We start from the raw sequence: 23,462 nt of genomic DNA, 5'->3' as shown, positions 1-23,462 counted from the left end.
GCATGGAACAACCCAGTACCAACTATGAGCCAAACGTTTTGTGTACTCTAATTTACATGCTTTTAAGCATTTGGGAAAGATGCTTCTGATAGGGAAGCTAATATACAACATTTTTCAAAGGAATTTATCTGCTGTATTTCCTCCTCCCCAATTCCCTATACTTACAAGCTGTTAATGGTCAGGCACACTGCTACATATCCATTTAGGAAATGTATTTGAAGGAAAAAAAAAAAAAAGCCATTCTAAGTTATTTCAGCCCATTTTCTCCTTAAGCAGCATACAGGGCACACTGCACATCAGAGCTCAACACCCAGCTCAGGAATCAAGTCTTCCCTGTGAAAAGAACCACATCAAAAATTTACAAGTAGTACCAGTGCTCTGCTCGTGAAAGCGGTCTGCAGAGTTTCCCTGGTACACAGGACTACTGAGATGGGAAAGTAAAGGAAAAACATGTACATTTGGTACAGTTATGTGATGACATAAATGAATAGTGAAAAGACTCTGAAACTCAGCTTCAGACAGTTGGTCTAAAATCCCTAAGTTCCATGGTCACTTACAAAGGCCTAGCTTGAAATTTTTGTTTCAAGTATTCTTTGAAAGAACAGTCTTCTTAATCAAGCCTTCCAAAACTGTAGATTTAAAAAACAGAAAACAAGAAAAAAATGCCCCTCTTCCTACACAATTTGAGATTCTTTGCATCTCAACTATTGAAATGCCTTATCTTCTATCCCCCTGCTAATTACAGCTATTACTCTTTTACTATTGTTTAATTGATGAGCAGTGGTTGGACTTACAGTAAACAACTGAGTATCATCCAAAACTGTGATTACATGGGATAAATTTGTTACACATTTTTATTTCTGTTATGGCCTAAAAACAAGAGCAGACAGAGAATTAGGAGGGGGAAAAATGTTTTAAATTTACAGTAGTTTTGTATGAATGGTAAAAGAAAATGAGTTTATCTGAACTCTGATACAACTGAGAATTAAAATGCCAAACGATAAGAAATATTTCATATGGACAGTGCTAGATGGAAGAACTGAATGAAGATAAGCGGAATTTTTTTTTATAAAAAGATTTATTAAAAATAAGTTCTTTGACGAGAAAAAGTGTGGCATGTATATACATTAAATTGTCAGAAACTTTATGGAGCTTATAATACAATGTATTCACTTTGTTGGTGGTTTTTTTTTTTTTTTTTTGAATATGTCATGCTTACTGGAACTTAACAACATTAAGGGAAGAGAAAAACACCGAGCACACGACCATTACAGGCAAAATCTTCAAACTGAGGAGTACTTGCAAAGATGACACTTGGTGATCAGCATGATACAATTGTTAAATACAGACAAAACAAGGTTTTTATGAATGTGGTTTTCTGTTGATACAGTTTAATTGAGGGCTGCAAGCTTCTGATTAGTTCATTCCTACTGTGAATTAACAGATATTAGCAAATGGTTGTGTTCTATAAAGGTAGAAGTATTTTGGGGAGAACAAAATACTGCCAAAAGCCACAAACAAATGCATCTTTTCCAGCTCTATTGCAGAAGGTATCAAAGATTTCTTCTTAGGAAGAGAATTACACAATTGCTGGTTTTCTTCTTTAAGTCCCCACACCTCTGACAGCCAGAACCACAAAAATAGTTTTTCTTAAAATTATTTTATTTTACAAGAGTATCTTGCACAAAAAGTGACAGGACAAACTAACACTCAATTCTGCATGCTCCAGGTGACCTCAGATTCTCAAACACAGATGTCACATTTCGAACAATATCCTTTGAGTCAAGTCTTCTGAAATTCCCCATTTTTTAGAGCATATATACAGCTAGCTGAGAACAGCTGTATTACAAAATGTCCACCTATCCTCACAGCTGAATTCACTCCAGTCTCAGATGTCTGCAGGGCTTACACCTTTAGATCCTTGTAGCAGCCTCGTTAGTCCCAGAGTTTAATAAGACCATCCCAGCCGCATGTAATTACTTTGGATGTTTCGTGTGGATGCCAGACTGCACCAATACAGACTTTATCATGTGCTTTTACTCTGCTGTAGAGTTTTGTTGTCTTCCAGTCCCAGATGTTAAGTTTTCCATCTGCATCTCCAGATATCACATAGCTGTATTAAAGGGATTAAAATAAAAGCTGCATTAAGTGCAAAGACTGCTGGTATTTTAACAGTTTACATTGAGCAATGGAATAGAGCTTCGCCCAGCGAGCTTCCCATCTGACAGTCTGAAAACATATCTGCCAGAGAATTAGCATTCATGCTGTGCTCTAAAGCACACAAGTCCTGCAGAAGGTGATTCATCAGCTGCAAGGTAAACGTGCTAAGCAACGTGATTATACCATACAGAGTGTTACTGGAACTCAAGAGAAAACATCGGGCAAAGATGAAGAGCTAGAAGTTTATCTGAAAGTTACAGACACTTTTCTTCACTATTTCCTCCAGGTTTGCTGAGGTTATTCTCCTGTTTTTATAGTAATGAATACCTTATGTACATACAATGATAAATGTATCGGCATATTTCTGAGCAAACAGGATGAAGAAAAGATAGTTCTCTGAACAAGTCAGGATTCACCACAGCAGACCCACAACTTAGAAAAAGTGAGTATGTCTGAATCCCAGGTATTCTAGACAAATGCATATTGCAGGAATAAAGCCTTAAGGTTTCTGGGAAGACTTTGCAGCTGGTCTACAGTAAAGAAATTGAAGCAAGTCAGATGTGGAAGACTCTTGTGCTGCACCAGGTCTGGACAAAACAAGGGGAATCTCCGGATGCTCTGACACAGAAACATAAGCCATCTTTGCAGAATGGGGAATCTGGAATGCGCTGACTGTTTTCTACTGTTGTTTGGACCAACTGTTGAGTATAACTTAGTCTAATTAAGCCACAAGAGCAAACTTGCCATTCTGCTGCTTGGCTAGTAAGCCGTCTGATGCTGGGTTAATTGAATGGCTGTGCATCAATCAATGTTGCAGAGGATTTGAAAATAAATTTACTGTCTGCGCTAGCAAGTTTACAAAGAAACTCTTTCCCACAAAACTCACCTCATATCAGGTGAAAAATCCACTTGACAAGCGTAGCCAGCTACCATGTGACCTTTGAAGATTTTCTTTTTGTTTAATCTGAATCTGTTCTGAGCTCCAAAAATCAGAATTTGGTTATCCATTGACTGGCAAGCCAACCATTTCCCTATAAATGCAATAAAAAAAGATATTAGAGTGCCATGTGTGAAAAAACAGACTTGGCTGAAAAGTTTGAGACACACAACTTTTCCTGAACTATATTAATCCAGATTTTTATTATGCATCAGTATCAACTTCTACCTAGAACCTTATTTCTGCCTGTTATAACTGCCACAAGAGGCAGAACCTTATGCTTGGCAGGAATTGGGAAGCCTATGCCCACAAAAACCCCTCAGAACTGTAAAAAAGCCCTGCCTGTTATAACAATATGCTGCATTAACCCCACTGACTTACTGATCTGTTGTTAAGCTACTGAGTAAGCTTGCTGGTGCACACATTCTAAACACTCCATCAAGTAATTCAGATGAGGAGAAAAAAACATCTAGCTGCAATCTGTTTGATTACCTCCTTTGTGGGTACTCTAAGATGATCACCTCTTATTTTTCTTTATGAGAAAAGCAGGTCTAAGGTGGACTCGGGAGTTTGAAAATCCTTAAGTTTTTGGAATCGTTTCATATTCTGTGTCTTAACCGAATATAATTTACTGAAGACATTTAAGAAAAAAAAGAACAGGGTTTTCTAATCTTAACTCCATTTCACTCTGCTTCTTGGCAGCGCATTAACTCCTGCCTGAGAATCCAATGAAGATGATGCACTACAGAACAGCACAGAACAGAGACTTCTGTCCTGAACTCTTTATATCATCGCTGTCTTCACAGTGTCCTATCTGAACAGCAGTAACAAAATGTGTCGACTTATCTGTAAATCTGATCCACCTGATAGCTTGGAATTAGAGGTTTTTCTTAAGACTCCCAAAGAAATAAATTGCATGTGTACCCCAAGCATGTTCTCTTCTACTTTTTAAAGGTCTGTTTCCATCTCCTGCACCCTTCAGAAGGAAACGTGTCCCTGCTAATGGCAGGGGGGTTGGAATTAGATGATCTTTAAGGTCCCTTCCAGCCCAAACCATTCTGTGATTCTAAGAAATTGAAAGTTTTCTTCTGTAAAGTTTTCTATTTAATTTTCTTTAAAGGACTCATTTAACTCCAAAATGATGCACTATGTGTCTGGCACAATCTGTAGTGTAATTATTCTGAAAGCCCTTGATCTGTGTGATGTTGGACTACTGTAGGTCAAGATAATGTTAATTAACTTGAGATATCTTGAGCTGAAGAAATGACCCTACTTCGTTCCTAACATCATTTACTGTCCCATTACAGAAATCAAATACTCAAATGATCAATCAGGAACAAGAATGAGAAATCTGGTAAACACAAGATTTCATACAAATGTGGAAGAATGAGATGAACTGAAAACTGGATCAGAATACAGCAAGTTGTGCCACCTCAGAAATATGGGTTGAAATAGCCCAGCTTGGGAAGCTAACATTTTAAAGATGTAGCGTTCTTTCTCCAGAATCTTCCTTTCTATATTAAAACTCTACTTCAATTGTTAAGAATAAAATATTTACACTGCAAAGCAAATGTAATTTGATGCTGAGAGCTGGCTGAAAATGCTAGCTGTGCAACAAGTTCGTCAGCCACTGCTCAACAAATGGGACTGTTAACTGTAAATCCAGTAACACTTCAATAACGTTGGCAATAAAGCTATTTAATTTTGGCCAAAACACATAAAGAGATTTTGTCCTATTAAAAGGATTTTTCACTTCTTACTGGAGGCACTAACCCTTTATCCTCCTTCAGTTTGATTCTTATAGAAGAATATAAACACCAGTGAAACGTTAACATACAGAAACACTGAGATAATTTAGAATTTCTCTTGTGCAAGTGTTATTTGGGCTATATTCAGAAGAGAAAGCAACAAACAGCATTAACAGGAACACGTCCATCATTACTCTTTGCTTTATCAGTAGCACCATGAGGACTGATGAACTTGCTTAGTAGTTTGCAGCCACCGTCAATCACCACCATTGTTTCTCTTAATATTTTAAATATTGCAAAGAACACATTATAGCTCTACAAAATAAAAGGAGAGTCCTTTTACTCTGGATGAAGGTCTAAATTTAAATCAACGGTTATCCTGGTAAAACCCCTCATTTTGACATACTTGGTCTTCTCAGAACATTTAAATCAAAACCTTATTCAGTCCAATCTTGGAATAAATGTATACACACTCCTTTGGGAAGGTAGGGTTGTGTGGGGCCACGGGGAAGCGCAGCATGGCAAAATTACAGATACAATCAGTAAGACATGCCTATGTAAGCTGCCTAAGAAGGCAGTAAAGTGTTAACCTACCATTTGGAGACAAAGTCACGGCTGGCATCGAATGCATACTTGGCTCAGCAATGTACTTGAAGTCTACAGGAATGTCCCTGCAAAAGGAAGAAGTATGTGTTTTATGAAGACGTGGAGACACTCCAAAGGGCTGCCTTGAGTCAGCTGATTTACTCAGCCACTGAATCACGGAGAACGTAGTGGTGCTGTCCACAGCAAGGATGTGGAAAAGGGCAAAATTACGAATGCCCACCCAGAGAACTCCAGTTGTGGAACCATTTATGGGATAATCTCTCACAGCATGAATTAACTCCAAACCAAGTGACCCATACTCTACAGCACAATCCTGATTCCAACTGTTAAACTTTAACACAAAGATACTTGATTGCCTCCAGTTTAACTGAAACTCTTGCCAACTGCTTATGTAGGTAACAAGAATAGACTGATAGACACATGTGTCTCACTGGAACGTGTTAAGGACTTGAGTTTTAACTATAATGAGTCTTTTTCACTTCTCTCTGACAGTGACCTTTTCCTCCTGATTTCCCCAAATGGGATGCCAGCTCCTCAGTCTCAATTCCATACAGGACTGTGCCATTATATGTTAAGAATATACCCTGTTCTGTACAAAGGCACGTGGAACATCGGAAAAAAAACTCTACAGTCTAATCCTTACTCCTCAGAATAGTCATTTGGTTTTCACTATATAAAGTGAGTTATTAATGAGCTGTGCATATCCACAGCATTCCTCACACCCTACACTGGAAGGCTGGTAAAACGGGAAGACATGCACCCAGCTTTCTTCTTAAACAACGAAATCTCCAGCAGAAAATAGATTTGATTAGTGTATTCATTAGAAGACGTGCAAAATGTTCTGTAGCAACACCAATTAATACGAAGGGGATGGTTCTGGCCTCAGTGTCTATAATTGACACAGTAGAAAGGCCGCTGGGACACTGTCAGGGCAGAGAGCGTGGATGGCTGCCTTGTACTCACTGACCGAGCCTTGCTGGACAGCAGTACGGTCAAGGGAAATGCTAACAGCATTAGCAAGGTAATTACAGTTCTAGTTTATTGGGGAGTAAGTTATTTCCCGTCCTCTTGCGTTAAGCAACGTGCACATGGGCAGCAGGGTGCGAAGCTGCCCTGTTGCCAGGAAGCAACACCAGTACTCCTGTAAGGTAAATAAATGTAAGATCCTTTACCCCTCAGCATCAGAGGAGGGGGAACCCACTGTGGAGAAGAGCATGTGCAGGGATAACTTCCTCCCTAGTGTGCAAACCTAAGCTTACTGTTGGACAGCAGATCTCGAAAGGATTAACAACATGTTCTCAATCTCTGAGCGACATGACAGCACAGGAAGTGCAGCACCTCGTGCCGGATCCTGCCCTTTTGTGGGAATACCCAGATGCCTTCAAATCCCTCCTGGAACAGGACACGAAGCCATCACTGCAGCAAGGCCAGATCCTGTCCAACTCCTAACATCCAGCACCCCCTCAGCCCACCAGGCACCTGGAGTCCTCAGTTCTAGGTAAAAGCAATCCTATCAGAAGCCACATTTAAAAAATCTTTTTTAAAATAAAATCACAGAAGATACATCTCCAATGCTGAATGCTACCGCAGTGAGAAATTTAAATGCAGTGTAGGTTTTCCACCTTCTCTCCCTTTACAAATGGATGCAGGCTCATCTACTAGAATTTATTCAGGACAGATCTGTTTTATGTTGAAAACTAGCAGCCACAGTAAGGACAGGTGCAGAATACAATGCCTTAGGCTGTTAAGAAAAATAGAGACATTTATGTTTCCCCATTTGCTTCCAGTCAAATTGCTAAATAAGTAGTAATATCAGCCCGCTCCGCACATGCCCTCCTCACTTGAAATAAAATAAAAATTTAAAAATTACTGAAAAAGATACTGTTATGGTTGGCTGACCTGAAAAATCATGTGATACATTGTTTGTTCAAATTTTTAAATTTAAGGATCTTCAAATCCTTATATATTTTTCCCCTCTTCATCACATTCTAAAGGCTGAAAATGTTTAGATATCAAAAGTAGCTTCTGTCTGTCAAGATCTAGAAACATAATAATCTGGGGCTCTCATACCACTTCTTCCCCAAGCAGGAGAGAGAAAATGCCTTTCAAAGAATAAAAAAACAAAACACAAAAGCAAAACAACCCCCTTCTGGGATTTGTACATCATGAAGAGCTCTCTCAGGAGACTACAGCATTTTTACACGGAATTATGGAGTGAAAAGGCCTGCTGGGGGGTATAGCTTTCTAGACGTGACAAGCCTCCCAAGCCTGGCAAAATAAGCACTAAGCTACTGCTGTACTGCTCTTGCTTTGCTAGCTGACTCGAAGGTAAAAGGAAATAAAAGCTTCCAAGGTCAGTTGCCTGAATTATTTCACTGTTTATCCAAGTAGGGTCAGAAGCATGGGAAGCAGACAAGACAAAATATTTTACATTTCGAAAAGAGAACACAGAATATAATACCCATGTTTTAACTTTAACATCGCTGCTGTGAAGATACAATCAAATGAAAAGTAAAAGCAGGCAAATGTTAAAGTACTCCTGTCAGGACTCCTGAACACCCCCCTTGGTCTGAAAGCCTGTCCTGTGTTTGCAGGCTGAACTTTCAGCAGCCGGGCAACTGCAATTCAGTGCACGCTACCAGTGACATCTACGCGCATGCCATGAACTCCTGGGGAAAGGGGATTTAGAGTCTCAGGGCAGAAGTTGCTGACTGTGATGAAGTCTGACATGACATCCCATTACCAGCTCTGGCCAAGCCAAAGTGCGTACAAAACAGACCACAAAATTCCTCTAGACAACTGCGACTAAGCAATTAAACCAGCTTTAATTACTGGTTTTTAAGGCCATACTCAGGTCAAAATTACTTTGAAGGCTGCTTTGTTTCTGTAGAATACTGAAGAAATACTGGCCTGAGGAACGCGAAGAAATACATCAAATTGTGCAGTAAGCAAGTCACCCGAAGCTTAGGAATAACTGTCCTTATGAACTTAAGGAAAAAAAGGATTTGAGGTGCAGCACGAAATAGTTTGACGTGGAATTTTTCAAACTCCAAATCTGATATGCTGAATAGATTGGCTTAGTTTCAATGTGTTGTGAAAATCTGGATATTGAAGTCAAGTATGTCTGCAGACCAATAACCGTGTATCATAGCACGTTATGGACAAATGTTTTTTCAAGTTGTCGCTAGGAACACAGCACTGCATTCGCTTTTATAAAATAAAAAAATTCCCAACAACTGAATCACAGAATACTGTCTACTGTTGACAATTCCTCCCTGTTATCTGAACAAGGACGCTCTTTCTTCATTGTACAGGAAGCTCAGTACGTATTTTTTTCTTCACCAGGAAAAAACTTCTGCTACTGGAACAATCAGGTTGTGATGTTCCCATACCAGAACCTTTTTGCCTTTCCTGCTCTTCCCCACGGAGTGACTAAATCCACCCACTTCGCTATTTATTTCAGCCATCAACACAAAGCTCAGAGAAGAAGGGCAATCCAATCTCAAGGAAGTAACAGATTTGTGCAAGTGAGATCCTCCTCCTACTCACCAGAGAGGAGACATTCCCTAGCAGATATGATACTGTAAAAATTTTTTTCTTTAAGGAGCTCAGTAAAGGGTCTAATCATGAAAAGCTGAGCAGGGGCTCTCAGAGAAACATCTGCTGACAGTATTCTGTGTCTAGCCTAATCCCAGGTTCCCATACTTTGGTCATTACCACCACTGCTACTGGCAATGGTAGCAGGTCACAGACACTCTGTGGGTTTTGCTGGCTGCTTCAGTAACATTTAAATATTATAGACCGGAGTCTCTTGTCTAGATTTAAAAATAAATAAAAAAAGCTGGGAAGGAACCGATTAGTCACAGAGACTAATGTCAAACTAATGTCTGTATTGTGCAACAGCTTTTCATGTGTGAACAGCAAAATGAAATGGATATGTAGAGATACGGAATTAATAATTTCCAAAAGGGGTTTGAAGTCCTAGAGAAATCTTCAAGTCCTAAACAGAAAGTCTTAAGACCTAGAACATCGTGGAAAACATTTTAGAAATAGGAGAGGTTTGTTTTCTCCCCAGAGATGTTAAAAATTGGAAGCCATTGAAAATGATGTTTCATGTGAGTTTTCTTGGATAGACTGTCATTTTTCCTGTCACCTGTTGTATTCACACTGTGTGTATCGATGATCGCCCAAAAAGCAGACTACCAGAAAAACAGAAATGAAGCTAAACTAAGATAGTTATTTCACGTATTGGTCAAATATTAAATAATATTATAACATATCCAAGTTCAAAGCATTCGAAAACTACACACACTAACATAACAGAGCAAGCTTTTCTTTAAAAGGCTAATTTAAGGGCTAATACACCCATGGGGAATGGAGAGATAACAGAGATCACTAATAGAGTGCAGCATGCTTCAGGCAGATAAGGCTGTCTTGTGCTTTCTTTGGAGGAAGGGAAATCTATGAAATCTCTTGAGCATTAAGCCAGAATAGGTTCGTTAGTATTCAGCTACGGGATAGGAAGCAACTAGTTTTAAATGATCAGATTTTTTTTTTTTTTTAGAGATCTTAATAAGATACAACATTAAAATACATTATTAATAATTAATGCTAATAATAAACATAGCCTGATGCCCTTATAAAATTGACACCAATAAAATGGAGACTATTTAAGACATTTCACTTTACAGACTTTAAAAACAGTTTTCAAATACTGCAGTACAGTAGGGCAGTAAGCTAGGGACAATAATTCACTATTAAACATTAATAATGTCTAGACATTGTAAGTATTATACTTAGATTTTGGAAGGAATGTTTTCTTCTTCTGGAAAAAAAATGTTTAAGAACTAGGACCCACGCTAGACTGAGTGGCAGAACAAAGAAATATGCAGACTATATGCCCAACTTCAACAGTATCAGAAATTTACAACAAGGGTATCTGAGATCGTTCTGGTTTTACTTTCTTGTGAAAGATTTTCTAAAATTGTTTATATAATTATGTAGTAGTTAAATTCATCTCTTCCTCATTTAGCTAGGATGCTGAAGTGTACTGAGTTCTATTTGCTATGTATACTTGTGGGAATAAACTACCTTATCAGTTTGCTTACAATATACTTTACGTTAAAAAGAAAATACAATATTTTAAAAACTTACCATTCCCAAACTCTTAAACTCTTGTCATCAGATGTACTCACAAACCTTCTATTTTCATCCACAAATACAATGGTGTTGACAGCTCCCAAATGCCTATCATACTCCTGCACAATCTCACCACTCCGAATATCCCACTACAATTAAAGAAGTCAGAATAAGACTGGTTTTTTTCTTTTTACACTAAATATCAGACTTTAAAAAATTATTTCAAATTCTGAAATAATTTCAGGTAAAAAGGCAAATCCTCTAGCAACAATCTTTGAAAGTCTAGCAAAAAGAAAGAAAAAGACAAGGAAATATTTAATAACCGGTTGAGAAATTCTAGTTGTATCAGAAAATCCAAGTAAAACTAGCCATTTCTCGAGCTGTAGGTGGAGCGTTTAAGACAGAATCAGAGGAAAATAAGGTATTAAGTAGACATACCTGCACAATTTTCTTGTCTGACATTCCTGCAACAAAGAGGTTTTGTTTATCTTCATCAGGATTGAACTTGACACAATACGGAACCTTCCTGTTTGTGAATCTTGAAATGCATTGTCCTGAAACAGACAAACCATACATATTGGGTCAAGAGGGAAGTTCTAAGGGCTGGTGAGTTCATTACAGGTATTGATAAAGAGACATTCATTCTACTTTTACCTCACTAACAGCAGAAAATACCTTTTTTAAAGGTCCTGAGAGGATCAGAGGGTAGAATTTACCCTACACTTTAGTTAGACATTCTTTCATGTGTTTGTAAGCATGCATCTGCAAAAAGACATACAAACACACTCACCCATACCATTACTTCAGCTTTCCAAACAACGTAATTGCTCTTCAGCCTACATATCATCAGGACATAATCAAGGACATCAGGACTAGTCAAGACATCACAGGCTGACCAGCGTCTTTGCAAAGCATCACCTGACTAGTATCCAAGTTATCCCCAACAAAAGACTTGAACTCTGGCAAGAATTCCTTATTGCCATGACTAAAACGGGTAACAGTAATCCAGCTAGAAAACAAACCACCGACCTCCTCTCTCAGCCTCAGCCATAAATATCCTGACTGTGCATTATTCGTAACTCCCAGGAGCCTATTTTTAGTTCAAAAGCACAATGCATTTTTTTTTTTTTTTTTTTTTTTTTTTAGGTGGTCCACATAACTGAGCTCTGACTCAAGACTGGAGGATCTGACCTACCTTCTGGTTGCCACCTGTATGAGACTTGTGCCACTGCTAACCAAGGAAGCCAACATTTTTTTCAAATATGGAAACTTCCTTACTTTCAAACACCCTTAGTTTAAAAGAATACTGACAAAATTTACTTTGAATCTTTTTAACTGAAGAAACTATTTGCAGCAGAATGTTACAGAGCACCTTCCAGACAGTTCTGCGAAAGCATCACACCTATCCCTTCACTTCCTAAACCAGCAGCTTGATTTCTACTGTCAATTTCTATTCAGAATGCTCTTCATGTTCAGGTTAGCTGAAAGATCAAGTGAAATAATTCTTCTAAATTGAATTTAGGCTTAAAGTGCAATTTCATTACTTAAGTTGTGCCTGTAAACATAAACATGCAATTAATTGATGTAGTAAAAACGTTTTACAACCTGACTGACAATGCGTCTTGGTATTTACCACAGTGCCATGTAAGAGTGTGTAGAATTACAAGCCTACCTGTTTCAGTGTCCCAGAGTTTAATATAGCGGTCATATGCAGCACTAAGAAACCGAGTGCCAGCATTATTAAAACAGATGTCTCGAACAGCTTTACCATGTCCTGCAGAAAAGATGTAATAAACTTTTAGTCATTCATGCTTAGAATTAAATTTTTTTTTGGGAAAACATTCCAGTTAACTGCTACCATCTTCAGCAAAGCAAGAAGAACAAGGAAATCGCTTGAAATTCTTCATGAGCGCTAGTAAACCTAGTTTCAGCACAGTGATTCATTCAAGTGGCAAAGAACAAGCAACTCCTAAAGACTGATGATTATTTAAAAAACCAAAACCACAGCTAAAGCACTGGAGAGAGAAACAACAGCATTGCACAGAAACATGCACTGTGCATCATTCATAAATTGACATGCAAGCAAAATTTTAAGTACTATTGGGTTCAAAGACTGTTCTGATCAGTTAAGAGCTGCAAGAGAAGTTTAAAACATTGTAATAAACGACAACATCTAAGGAAAAAAGAAGAAGGACAAGCACTACAAGAGATGCATTTAAAGGAGAAATGTTTAAAATGAAAAAATCAAGTATAAAACATGGAAATATTAGATTAGAAAATTAAGAATGCTTTCATCTGGTGTTAACCTTGCTACTCCTCAGCCCAATACTTTCAGTTGAGAATCGAACCAGACTTGAAGTCTTTCATTAAAATGTTGGCATTGAAACTATATATATTAAAAATATCTAATATATAGCTATATGTAATCATACAAATACATATAGCTATACATATTTACATTACATATAAATAATATTATATATAATATTTATTTATATACATATAAAACAGCAAGGAAATTTTCATAAACATTAAAATAGTAAGCAAATCTGGTTGATAATAAGGACTTTCGGAGAAAAACAGTCAAACCGTTCAGAAAGAGTAGTCTATTGATAGAGAACCCTTTTTGAGCACTCCTCTGCCACACTGCTGTCATCACGATATCAGATAAGAAGACTTTTTTGTTGTTATTCAACATATATTCACTCAAGCAGTGTTCTAGAAATGTTCCCATCTCAAAAGAGGAATGAGCTGCTTTTGTTCTGTATTCAAGGCTGCTATGAAGTTTGTATTTTTCTCTCTCAACCATCTGCTTTAAAAAGCACCTGTTACATGAACAAAGACTGCACCTGAACTAGGGGAAAAAAACAAAAACACAAAAACCTCTCATGCTTTTGCACTAGAAACTGAGTACATAAGAGATTACCTAGTTAAGGAGAGATGCCCTCCCTGCATAAATACAGAGGGCGGCTGTTCTCACTATGAGGATAGGGCAATTCCATTTCATAATTTTGGCTTTGGAAAGGAGTATTGCCTGGAATAATGTCCAAGGTTCACTAAAAACTTGTACTTTTAAAAATTCTTATTGTCAACATTACACTGAGTACCATTTACCTTGGATGCCTCCAGATCTTTTCTAAGATAAAGTAATAAGCTAACCTAAATCATGTCCTTCCATGTAGTTGTTTTATATATATATATATATACACACATACATACACACACACACATTAAGAACTCAGTTTAAAAAAAATGCTATTACCAATAAATGTTCGTAGACATCTTCGATCACCATATACTTCCCATAGCTTGAAAGAAAAAAAAGGATGGGGGAGAAAGTATGTCAATTGTTAAAAAAAAAAAAAAAAGATGCTGAAATTAAGTGCAAATATATATGACAACATATTTTAAGAAATTAATTACAAACATAAGACATCAACTGATTAGTGACAACTACCTATGCAGAAATTCACAAGAATGCTATCATCTTCTTATTAGCAAAAAAAAAGTCTTAAAATAACTACAAAAACATACCAAATTTAAACTTTAAAATCCTTAAGATTTTACTAGTCAAAAAAAAAAATCAGTTTTCTAATGTGACATAGGATGGACTAAAATTACATTAGTTCAAAGCCACAAAAGCTTCAGTAAACCACTTCAGCATAAACCTATTTCTAGCTGTAAAGCTAAGCTTCATAGAAAATTAATTACAATGATGGCAAGGACAATAACCTAAACAACTTGTGACCTTCTAAATGCTATTAGTAAATGATTAACACTGTTCTAACACCCACGTCATCTTGTGTATTATTCTTTGTTCCAGAGAACTTGTAATCTAAAAATCAAGTGAGAAAATAAAAGTAACAAACAAAAAAGAAAAGGTCCTTGGTAGAATTACCTAGTGTTTACGTACTCTAAATGCAGGGTCTGTATTCAATGATGGTATAAAATACATAAATAAAAATTAAAAAATAACTCACCTTAATTTTGCAATCCATAGAGCAAGACAACAGCATATGCCCAGACAGAGGAAACAACCTAACTGCACTGACACCCTGTAAATAAGGACAATTAAACAGTAAGCAGAGCATGTAGATATTTCCTCAGTTCACTTGCCCTCTTTCCTTTTGTAGGCAAAAAGTTAAACTGCATCTTGCAAAGAAATAACCTAACATTCCATTTTAAAAACAGCAGTGCGTTTCGAACATTGTTATTAGCACCGAACTGATTCGGTTCAACAGCTGCACATACACCCTCCTTCAGCATTCACACCGTTACTGTGGTAATCACAGCAAAGAAATACAAGTTGTGGCTGAGGGTAACAGCTTTGAACACACACTTCCTTCCATCTTTTGGCTGCCATTAAGGTGCTGCCCATTGCAGCACAGTATATTCCCAGAAGGAATACTGAATATTAGAGACAAAAGAAGCAGCAAGTTGAGTATAGGCTTTTATGAACCTGACCAGTGAAATGCTTTTAATATTAAAAGTGTGTATATAGTTACAGGCTCTGGCAATAAGAAACTGTATACATGACGTAACAACAAATAAAACTGATAATAAGTTAAAAAACATATTTGGAAATCTTGTAATGCTGATGCATTATAATTATAAAACCTATTTTCTTAAGTTTAATATGAAATAATTCTTAAGCACTTTTACTCTACAAACGCATTTTCAACAATCTCTAGAATTAGCCTTCCTCTTATGCACATGATAGTTTTGAAAATAACTCCAAATCCCACAGAGGTGAATGAAGACTATTAGTCCCTTTAAAGGATGTCAGGAAGTCACTATGTTCATGTAAAAGTATATGGAGGTATCAGAAACAATCACATCTGACCATGCAAACATCTTGCGTGGGGCGTACAACGCCATGAGCTACGTGCCATAAATGAGAAAAATATTCCTTCCTTCTACTGATACTTCAGTTTTATAGAAGTTACTAGCTTCAGACACAAAATGAAGTGTTTCTCAAATAAAAAAGTACACTCACAAACTTCCTACCTTCGTATGTCCAGACCATACATGGATTTGTTTCTTTGGAAGATAGCACTTCTCAGGTGGCACTGTAGAACGGAGATTAACTCCAACATCTTGAGGAACATGAAGGTAAGATCTCCCCTGATAGTCATACATTTCCTTAACTAAAAAGGTAAAGAGAGAAATCTGAGAATCCAATAGATTGTACTTTATGAGGTAATTATCTTAGAAAGATTCAACTGCTACACATGGTTAAGGCTTTTCTCAACACAGCTGTTCTGCTCTGAACTGGGGGGGGGGCGAGGGGGGGAAGAAAAGAAATCCGCTTCATAGGATATGGATGTGGAAACTTATTTGACATCAGTTGGGCTCAAATTAAGTCTGAAACAAAGCAATGTCTGCTTGGAATCTGAAAATCTGAACATTAGAACAATCTAACCCCCTACAGATCTGACTCATTATCAAAACGCAAGTGAGTTCCTCAGGGCGGTAATGGTCTGCTTACACTAACCCCACATAGATTATAACGTGCAGCTCTAACCCTGGCATTTGCTTGCAATTTACATTCCAGCCAGCTCTGTGCTGCATCAGTCATGTCAACAGAATTGCAAACCAGAGAAAAAAAAAATCCATTTAGCCGATGTGAATGAATATTGGTCAACCAATACTGGTCAGCAGCCAACACCTGCTGTTGAACTAGATTTAACAGAAGAGACTGGACAGTCAGACATGCAGGGATGCATTGTGCTTGAAAGGATTATTTCAAAGTAGACTTGTGCTGGATAGTGATGACATTAAGCTGTGCACTGACTAAATCAATTTCTCAGTTTCTGGGATATTACTGTGGCAGTTTTGTTTGTATATGTGACCTCCTGCTCGGTATTAATGATTAAAGGTGTCTACAAAATGGCTTGGGGAAGGCTTGTGTTCAAGAAGATTAATGTTTATCTTGTAAGGACTTTCACTATGAAGCTTTAGAGACCAAGGAAAATTGGATACAAAGAGTTATTCTACAGGATGCTCAATGACTAAAATTTCAAGTTTATGTTTGTCACTATTCAACAAATATTGTCATAACCTACTGCATATAAATACAATGAAGCACTAATATCACTGAAGTATCTCTCTCATCCGCTCCTGTTTAATGCATATAAGAAGATGCTCCAGCTTGTGTGTAGGAACCTGGCTGCAGGAAGTGGCACACAAAAAGAGAGACTCAGTTTGGGCTAAATTTCTGTGCCAAGCAACGTAAGGCAGGGCTGTTTTGCATACAGGCAGTTGAAATAACAGTTTCCAAAAATCACTTAATTTTACTTACTTGACAATTTTCTTTGAAGATACCATATGCTATAGGGTAATTATTTCATACATAATTATTCATAGTATGACAGCAAGAGCCTTTACATTAAGAAATGAGGAAGTACCGAGTCCAAGTGATTTTCTAAATTGCATGTAGGTGAGCCACAACTCAAAGCACTACTTGCTGATGAAAGTACTGAGACACAAAACTGCAGTAATTCTGAAGCTCAAACTAAGCCAAACTCATAACCTAAATTTTTTTTGCTCTGTAAAATAAGAGAGAGATATGCATGCCCAGTAACATGAAAAATGAATAAAACCAGTAGCCTGAAAGATGACATTTCTACGCTGCTCTTCACAGTATGAAGTGGAATTGGTCCAAGTTTATCTCTTTCTCTGTCCTTTATGCTTATGCCTCTGAGCGCTATTATCTCCAAAACAGAAACATCAAGGTGTCTCAGCAAAACTGCTGAGGCTGTCTGCCATCCTTACTAATTAACACAGCAGGCAAGAAAATACGGCGAGCAAGAAAATGAGAACAGGAAAGAAGATGCCATTACCATGTAATATAGTCTTCTCCTCTCCAGGTTTATCATCTTCCAGCTTTCCTCTCTTCTGCCTCTTAGCTGTTATTTCATCCAACTCTTTCTGTTCTTCCTGGAAAAATAAAACATGATCATGACTTAAAAATTTAAACATTCAGAATGACGTAACAAATTCCAAAATTGCATTACTGTTTACTTACTACTTAAAACACATTTACTTGCTAAATGAGATCAGAAATACTTCTAAGCCTCAATAAAGAGAATACTTCTATCAAAATCAGATTAATTTGAAAAGCTGTGTACACTGAACATAATTAAATATAATCTTTTTATTTAAAGACTACAGCTAGGCATCACTTACTAAATGTGAAGGACATTTTTTGGTTGGAGGGTTGAGTAGTTGCTCCCCCACCCCTTTTTTATTATTACAGTTTTACTTTAGGTCTTTTTTCAAGCTGCTCCTATTTATAAGCATCTTTTATCGGACGCTACACATGGCACATAAATACAATTCATTTTATTTTATTTCCAAACAGTCTTTCAAATAATTGAATGCAGAATATTCAGAACACCTTACTCAAACAAATCACCTGAAACATTTCTATTACCCTGAAGCACAGCATGGATCTTCTGGTTGAGACAAACTACTAGTGCAGTTGGATCCCTATTAAAACCACCACGTTATGTATTATTACACCACAGTGTACTAACAACTTGTATCTACTGAGTTAAAGTAGTACTTACTTCTGATGGCTTGGCTACTTCTTTTTCATCAACATACTTGGCCCATGGTCCCAGAAAACCATCAATGTTAGATGCATCATTCTCCTTGAATTTCTTCCTTTTTTCGATTTTCTTTTGTCCCGTTTCAAACACTGTTAAACCTGCAGAAAGAAACAATGCACTGCCTAGCTGCTAACACAGAATACAACACATCACAGCAGTCTAAAACAAAAAAAATCACACTACCACCACCGCCCCCTCCAATACACACAGGAAAACGGAAAACAGATTTTGGTGCCAAAGCATTGCTAACTTTTCTAATTATGAACACTGCTAGCTATGTACAGTAATGGAAGAGACACTTAAATTACTATTTAACCATACATGTTTCCTGTGTTTTTAACAATAAGCCTGCAGACTGTACAAACACATTGGTATTCATACCTTAAATAGTGCAGAGTTCAAAATAGTAGAGTCCTAACAATTGGCTTCTGATCCCCCTACCCCTCTGTTTCAAATAAAAACCACAAGCAAGCAGGTCAAAGCAAACAAAAACCAAAAATCTTCCCAAATCCAAAATTACAACTGTGCATTTTAATGCAGAAAGAAAATAAATCACAGGCATCTATTTCCGAACACTAGCTTATTCCTTCCCATAAATGCTAGCTTATCACAAATACTGTGCCCTTGAACTTCATCTGTCAAAACCAGTGTGCAGTTTTCAAATAATGCTTTCCTACAGCATCAGTAGTACTCCTCTAGGAAAAGGGAAACAAAAAAGATTTTTGTGTAAACAAAAGGAAATAGGCAACGTAAAAGCTAAAATAATGGTCATATAGAAGAATGGTATATTAAAGTCACAAGGTTTCTCAAAATAATACTGCTGAAACTGTAGTTTCAAAAGGATATGTTTTACTTCCGAAATTATTTAATCTTAGCCATCTCTGTTCAATGTAGTTGCTATGTCAAAATAAGTCTATTTTCTTTTTCTTATTTTGGATGGAAAGAGTGAAATAACCTTGTATATGTTCCATGGAAGAGAAAACAGAAATAAAGAACCTTTATACATATATGCAAATAAAATGTTTAAAAAATCATGCAAGGGAAAACATAACTAAAGTTTACACATTTTTACTTTACAAATTCAGTACTTAATATTGGGCTACAGTTTGATATATCCTCACTAGATTTACTTTACACTAAACTACAATTTCATATGCTAACAAGCCACTTTCAGTGGTAAGTACCTTGCATCAATGTATTAATTACAAACTCCATGCTTCTGGTAGTCAATCCTCTCAGTGGCTTCCTATGCCTTTACCATCTGGCAACTTTCCAGCATTTTTTCTTTTCCAAATAACCCAAACAGCTTAACTCTGCTAAGCAGAGATAACATGCAATTCCCAACAGGAGTGCTAGAGGTTGCTTACAGAATGATCAGTTTGCTACTGAGCAGCACGGTTTAAGTGGTTATCATAGCACACAAGAGTCCTAATGCAAACATGCGACAACTTACCTACGACAGAATTTAAGAAGACCAAAAAGCTCTGCTCAAATACACAAATCAATGCTATCCACGCAATTACACATAAGAGTTCCAATTCCAGATTTGAAATTTGAGAAGTGATAGCCTGATATATTTGCTACTTCAGGAAAACAGTCCCCCAGTACCTCTCTTCGCTCATAACATTACAATTGCAACACATCTTCATTGGTAAGACTCTCATAATTCTTTCTTCTACTAGTACCTATTCCATTTCTTACTGAGGAAAAAATGGAAGTAGTCATCAATTTATATAAGATTCTGAATTATTTACCTTGATTTTTTTCAGCTTCTTCTACAGATCCAATATACTTGGTAGCAACTTCAGGGTTATCTATAGAGGGATCTAATGCATAACCTGGAACAAAAAGAAAAACAAAATAATGTTATTTTCTCTTTTTGATGTACAATTTTTTGTACTCTCTCCCCCTATGTTCCATGAATTTTTTTCCAGTTGGTGCTCGAGGAGCTCAGGATGAAGCTCAGGATGATAAATACTTTGAAATTTCATTCACTTGACCTGGGTATTAGGGTTACTACAAGTTATTACCACAGAATCATAGAATGGTTTGTGTTGGAAGGGACCTTTAGAGATCACCTAGTCCAGCCCCCCTGCCATGAGGTCCTTGTGTATGCATTGCTACCAGAATGCTTAAATCTGCACAACAGAGAAGAAAGAAAATATGTACAATAAGCAACAATTCAGGTAAGACACAAAGAGAGGATATCACAGGGGCAAAGCCACAGAATCTTTCTGGCCTCCCAAGAGGCCTCTAGCCCAACACCCTGCTCCAACCAAGGTCAACACTGAATTCAGCCCAGTTTGCTGTAATCTGACACATTACTTTTTGGAATGTCACAACGATGTTATTGTGTTGTAATGTGGTGTTGTAAGGGAAAGACTTCAGATTTAATGTTAGTGGCACGTGATTTTAAACAGATACTCCTTTAGTTCAGGGCAAAGCCAGTAAGACCCCCTCCACTGGGTCTGTTGTGGCAGCCAGGAGGAAGACAGATGGGAAAGAGAAATGGAAGCAACTCAAGTTTTTTACGGCTTTGTGCATATTCTGTCTCCCCCAGCAGAAATTATTTCAGCCTCCTCCTGTCAAGGCTGGGAAAGCTTGCTCCCTCAACTTGAAAGCAGTCGTTTTAAGTAGCTTGGAAGGTGCCAGAAGCAGTAGCAATGGCCTTTAATTTTTAAAATAATTAAGTATTCACATCTTCATTTCCTGATTGCAGCTATTGAGTCCTGTTTAAAAAAAATAAATAAAAGCTGCATTTACTCTTATAAATAATTTATAAAATGTATCATCATTTTGTAGATATTCAGGATATTCACAATTTTTGGTACTGAGGTTTCTCATTTTGATATGCATATCTTACAGTTTCTCTCCATTTGTCCGGAAGTGGATAGGATGACCTTACAAGAATAAACCAGACAAATAATCTCATCTAGTTTCCAAGGAACAGGTGCACTGAACAGTTACTGACCACTATTTTTTTTTTTTTTTGGGTAAGAGTGCACCCTGGTGGACACATCGCCATTTTTTATTAAACATTACTCAAATGACAAACTGTCCCTTGAGGACCCAATGAGAATTTCTCTATCAGGAAAAACAACAACAATGAAGATAATCAACCCTCCGGTAAAAGCAATCACACACACAAAACCAAAGAAATCTTATAACAAAAATACAAGAATTAGTTTATACGCTGGTTCACAGAAACCATCATGAAAATCACGAACAATGGGAGATCACCCAGTCACCCCCAGAGACCGATAGCCTATAAAAGCACTTGCAAGAACACGACTTGAGAACCTATCAACACCATCTCAATAGCCAAAGGAGTTAATCCCCAACCGTTTCTCAGGAACACTGCTGTCCTAGAAGACTTTTTACTCCCATGGATAGCCAAATTGAGCAGACACTGCAATCAGACTTTCACTAATTTAACTGCCTGCTCTTATTAAGGCAGTATTTCAGCGAGTTCTTTTCCAAGCTATATGGCTTCTGTTAACAGCAGAGAGATATTACTTTGGATTTATGTCAAAATCAATACAGTGGTTTTCTTGTCCTCCAACTGTATTGACACAGTCTCTGGGACTCTATTTGCTCAGTACTTGTAAAAGAGGGACAGTATTCGAATGAATAGGGCCCCTGGGCCAAGCACAGCTTCCCGTGGAAGCAGAGGCTTCTTATAGCTGGATTGAATTTGGTCCAGCATCATTGTCATAGAAAAGCTCTGAACAATTTCTACTTTCTAGTGGGTTTGTGAAAGAGAATCTTTTCTTTCTGGCTGAGGCTCCTAAACGCAGCTGCAAAAGACAGCCTGCTTTTATCCTACTCAGCTGGTATGCCACATAAAGTGCCTCGACTCCTACGTCTCCTTCAGCTTTATTTGGGAGGTAGACATTTCATACTGCTTTTTAGCAAGGAAAGGTACAATTCCACCTACATCCATAACTCCAATGCATTTGAAAATGGTTGGTTAAATAATCAGACTTTGATGCAGATTCCAGAATGACAGCTACTTCAAAGACATTTACACTGCTCCGTGCAATGCAGCACACAGGAACCCAAGGTAGCTTCTGTACGTGAAACAATATCGCTGGACTGATGCTGACCGAAGGGGCCTCCCCGCAGAATCAAAGCGGTGAAGCGTCTACAATTGTAAGAGGTAACAGCGACTGTAGGCCTTGCATGTAACGAAAAAAACACAGAAGTTTAATTTCCAAGTCAGAGTCATTTTAAGCCTTAAAGTATCAGTCTTACTGATACAGTAATCCTGTTTTACCCAAGTTACTGAATATTCAAAGAGCTTTGAAATTCATGGGCAGAAGTCTTTATTATTTAATAAGACCTTAATACCTTGGGAAGGAGAGGCATCAAAACACTAAATGCTGCATGAATGAAGCAGTCCACTTCTAGCATAAGTACTGAGGCCGAACTAGGTATGAAACGATTCTTTTAACCACGTTAAGAGTAGAACAGTTCAGTTGGAAGGGACCTGCAAAGATTGAGCACAACTGCCTGACCACATCAGGGCTAACCAAAAATTACAGCATACTACTGAAAGCGTTGTCCAAAACCATCTCTCCAGGAAGCCAGTTCCAGTGTTTGACCACCCTCATGGTACAGACATTTTTCCTAATGTCCAGTCTGAACCTCCCTGGCACAGCTTTGGGCCAGCCCCACACATCCTGACATCGGTGACCGGGGAGCAGAGGCCAGCATCTCCTTGCCCTCCTCAGGAGGTTGCAGAGAGCAGTGAGGCCCCCTCTGAGCCTCCTCCTTCTCCAGACATGGCCAACCCAAGTGTCCTCAGCCTCTCCTCATAGGACATGCCCACCACGTACGTTCATATTCATGAACAGTTTTGTGCAACATGTAAAAAAGACCCATAATGCCCCTTTACATTGAAAGTTTACATAACGCACACATAATTAAGGAAAATATATTAGTCTCCCACACCTTTTGTTTTCCCTTTTTTTTTTTTTTTGAACAGAGCTCAAAAAGGAATCATCAAGAAAAGAGTCTGCTTCTGCTAAGGGTACAGGTACAGCAGACAAACAAGCACTTGTATTTTAGGACTTCCTAGTCTTGTTAGCCATGCCCCAAAACTACAACCTTGGAAGAATAATGCCAGTTTGGGGTTTGGCCATTTACATCACAATGACTTTGAAAATAACCCCCCCCCCCACACACACCCCGAGAAAGCCTTCTCTTGAATAGATAAAATGATGTAAGTCATGTTACCCATGACTGTAGGATGCAACA

The 23,462-nt window shown here is 37.7% G+C and overlaps 1 protein-coding gene across 1 annotated transcript in view; it reads right to left on the bottom strand.

Annotated features, from left to right (window-relative positions):
- Positions 1-1,203: 1,203 nt before the first annotated feature.
- CDC40 (cell division cycle 40) overlaps positions 1,204-23,462 on the bottom strand; it is a 38,667-nt gene continuing 16,408 nt past the window's right edge. Inside the window, exons 4-15 of the mRNA XM_040550802.1 lie at positions 19,958-20,041; positions 18,162-18,301; positions 17,433-17,529; positions 15,598-15,737; positions 14,571-14,645; positions 13,853-13,898; positions 12,263-12,364; positions 11,029-11,144; positions 10,606-10,739; positions 5,440-5,516; positions 3,047-3,191; positions 1,204-2,113 (exon numbers count right to left, since the gene is read on the bottom strand). Coding sequence (XP_040406736.1) covers positions 1,936-2,113; positions 3,047-3,191; positions 5,440-5,516; positions 10,606-10,739; positions 11,029-11,144; positions 12,263-12,364; positions 13,853-13,898; positions 14,571-14,645; positions 15,598-15,737; positions 17,433-17,529; positions 18,162-18,301; positions 19,958-20,041 — 1,334 coding nt within the window. The 3' untranslated portion in view covers positions 1,204-1,935. The remainder of the gene's footprint in view (positions 2,114-3,046; positions 3,192-5,439; positions 5,517-10,605; positions 10,740-11,028; positions 11,145-12,262; positions 12,365-13,852; positions 13,899-14,570; positions 14,646-15,597; positions 15,738-17,432; positions 17,530-18,161; positions 18,302-19,957; positions 20,042-23,462) is intronic.

The sequence above is a fragment of the Cygnus olor genome, chromosome 3 (genome assembly GCF_009769625.2).
Source record: "Cygnus olor isolate bCygOlo1 chromosome 3, bCygOlo1.pri.v2, whole genome shotgun sequence".
In the NCBI taxonomy this organism is placed as follows: Eukaryota; Metazoa; Chordata; class Aves; order Anseriformes; family Anatidae; genus Cygnus; species Cygnus olor.
This window is presented reverse-complemented; position numbering and strand designations above follow the sequence as displayed.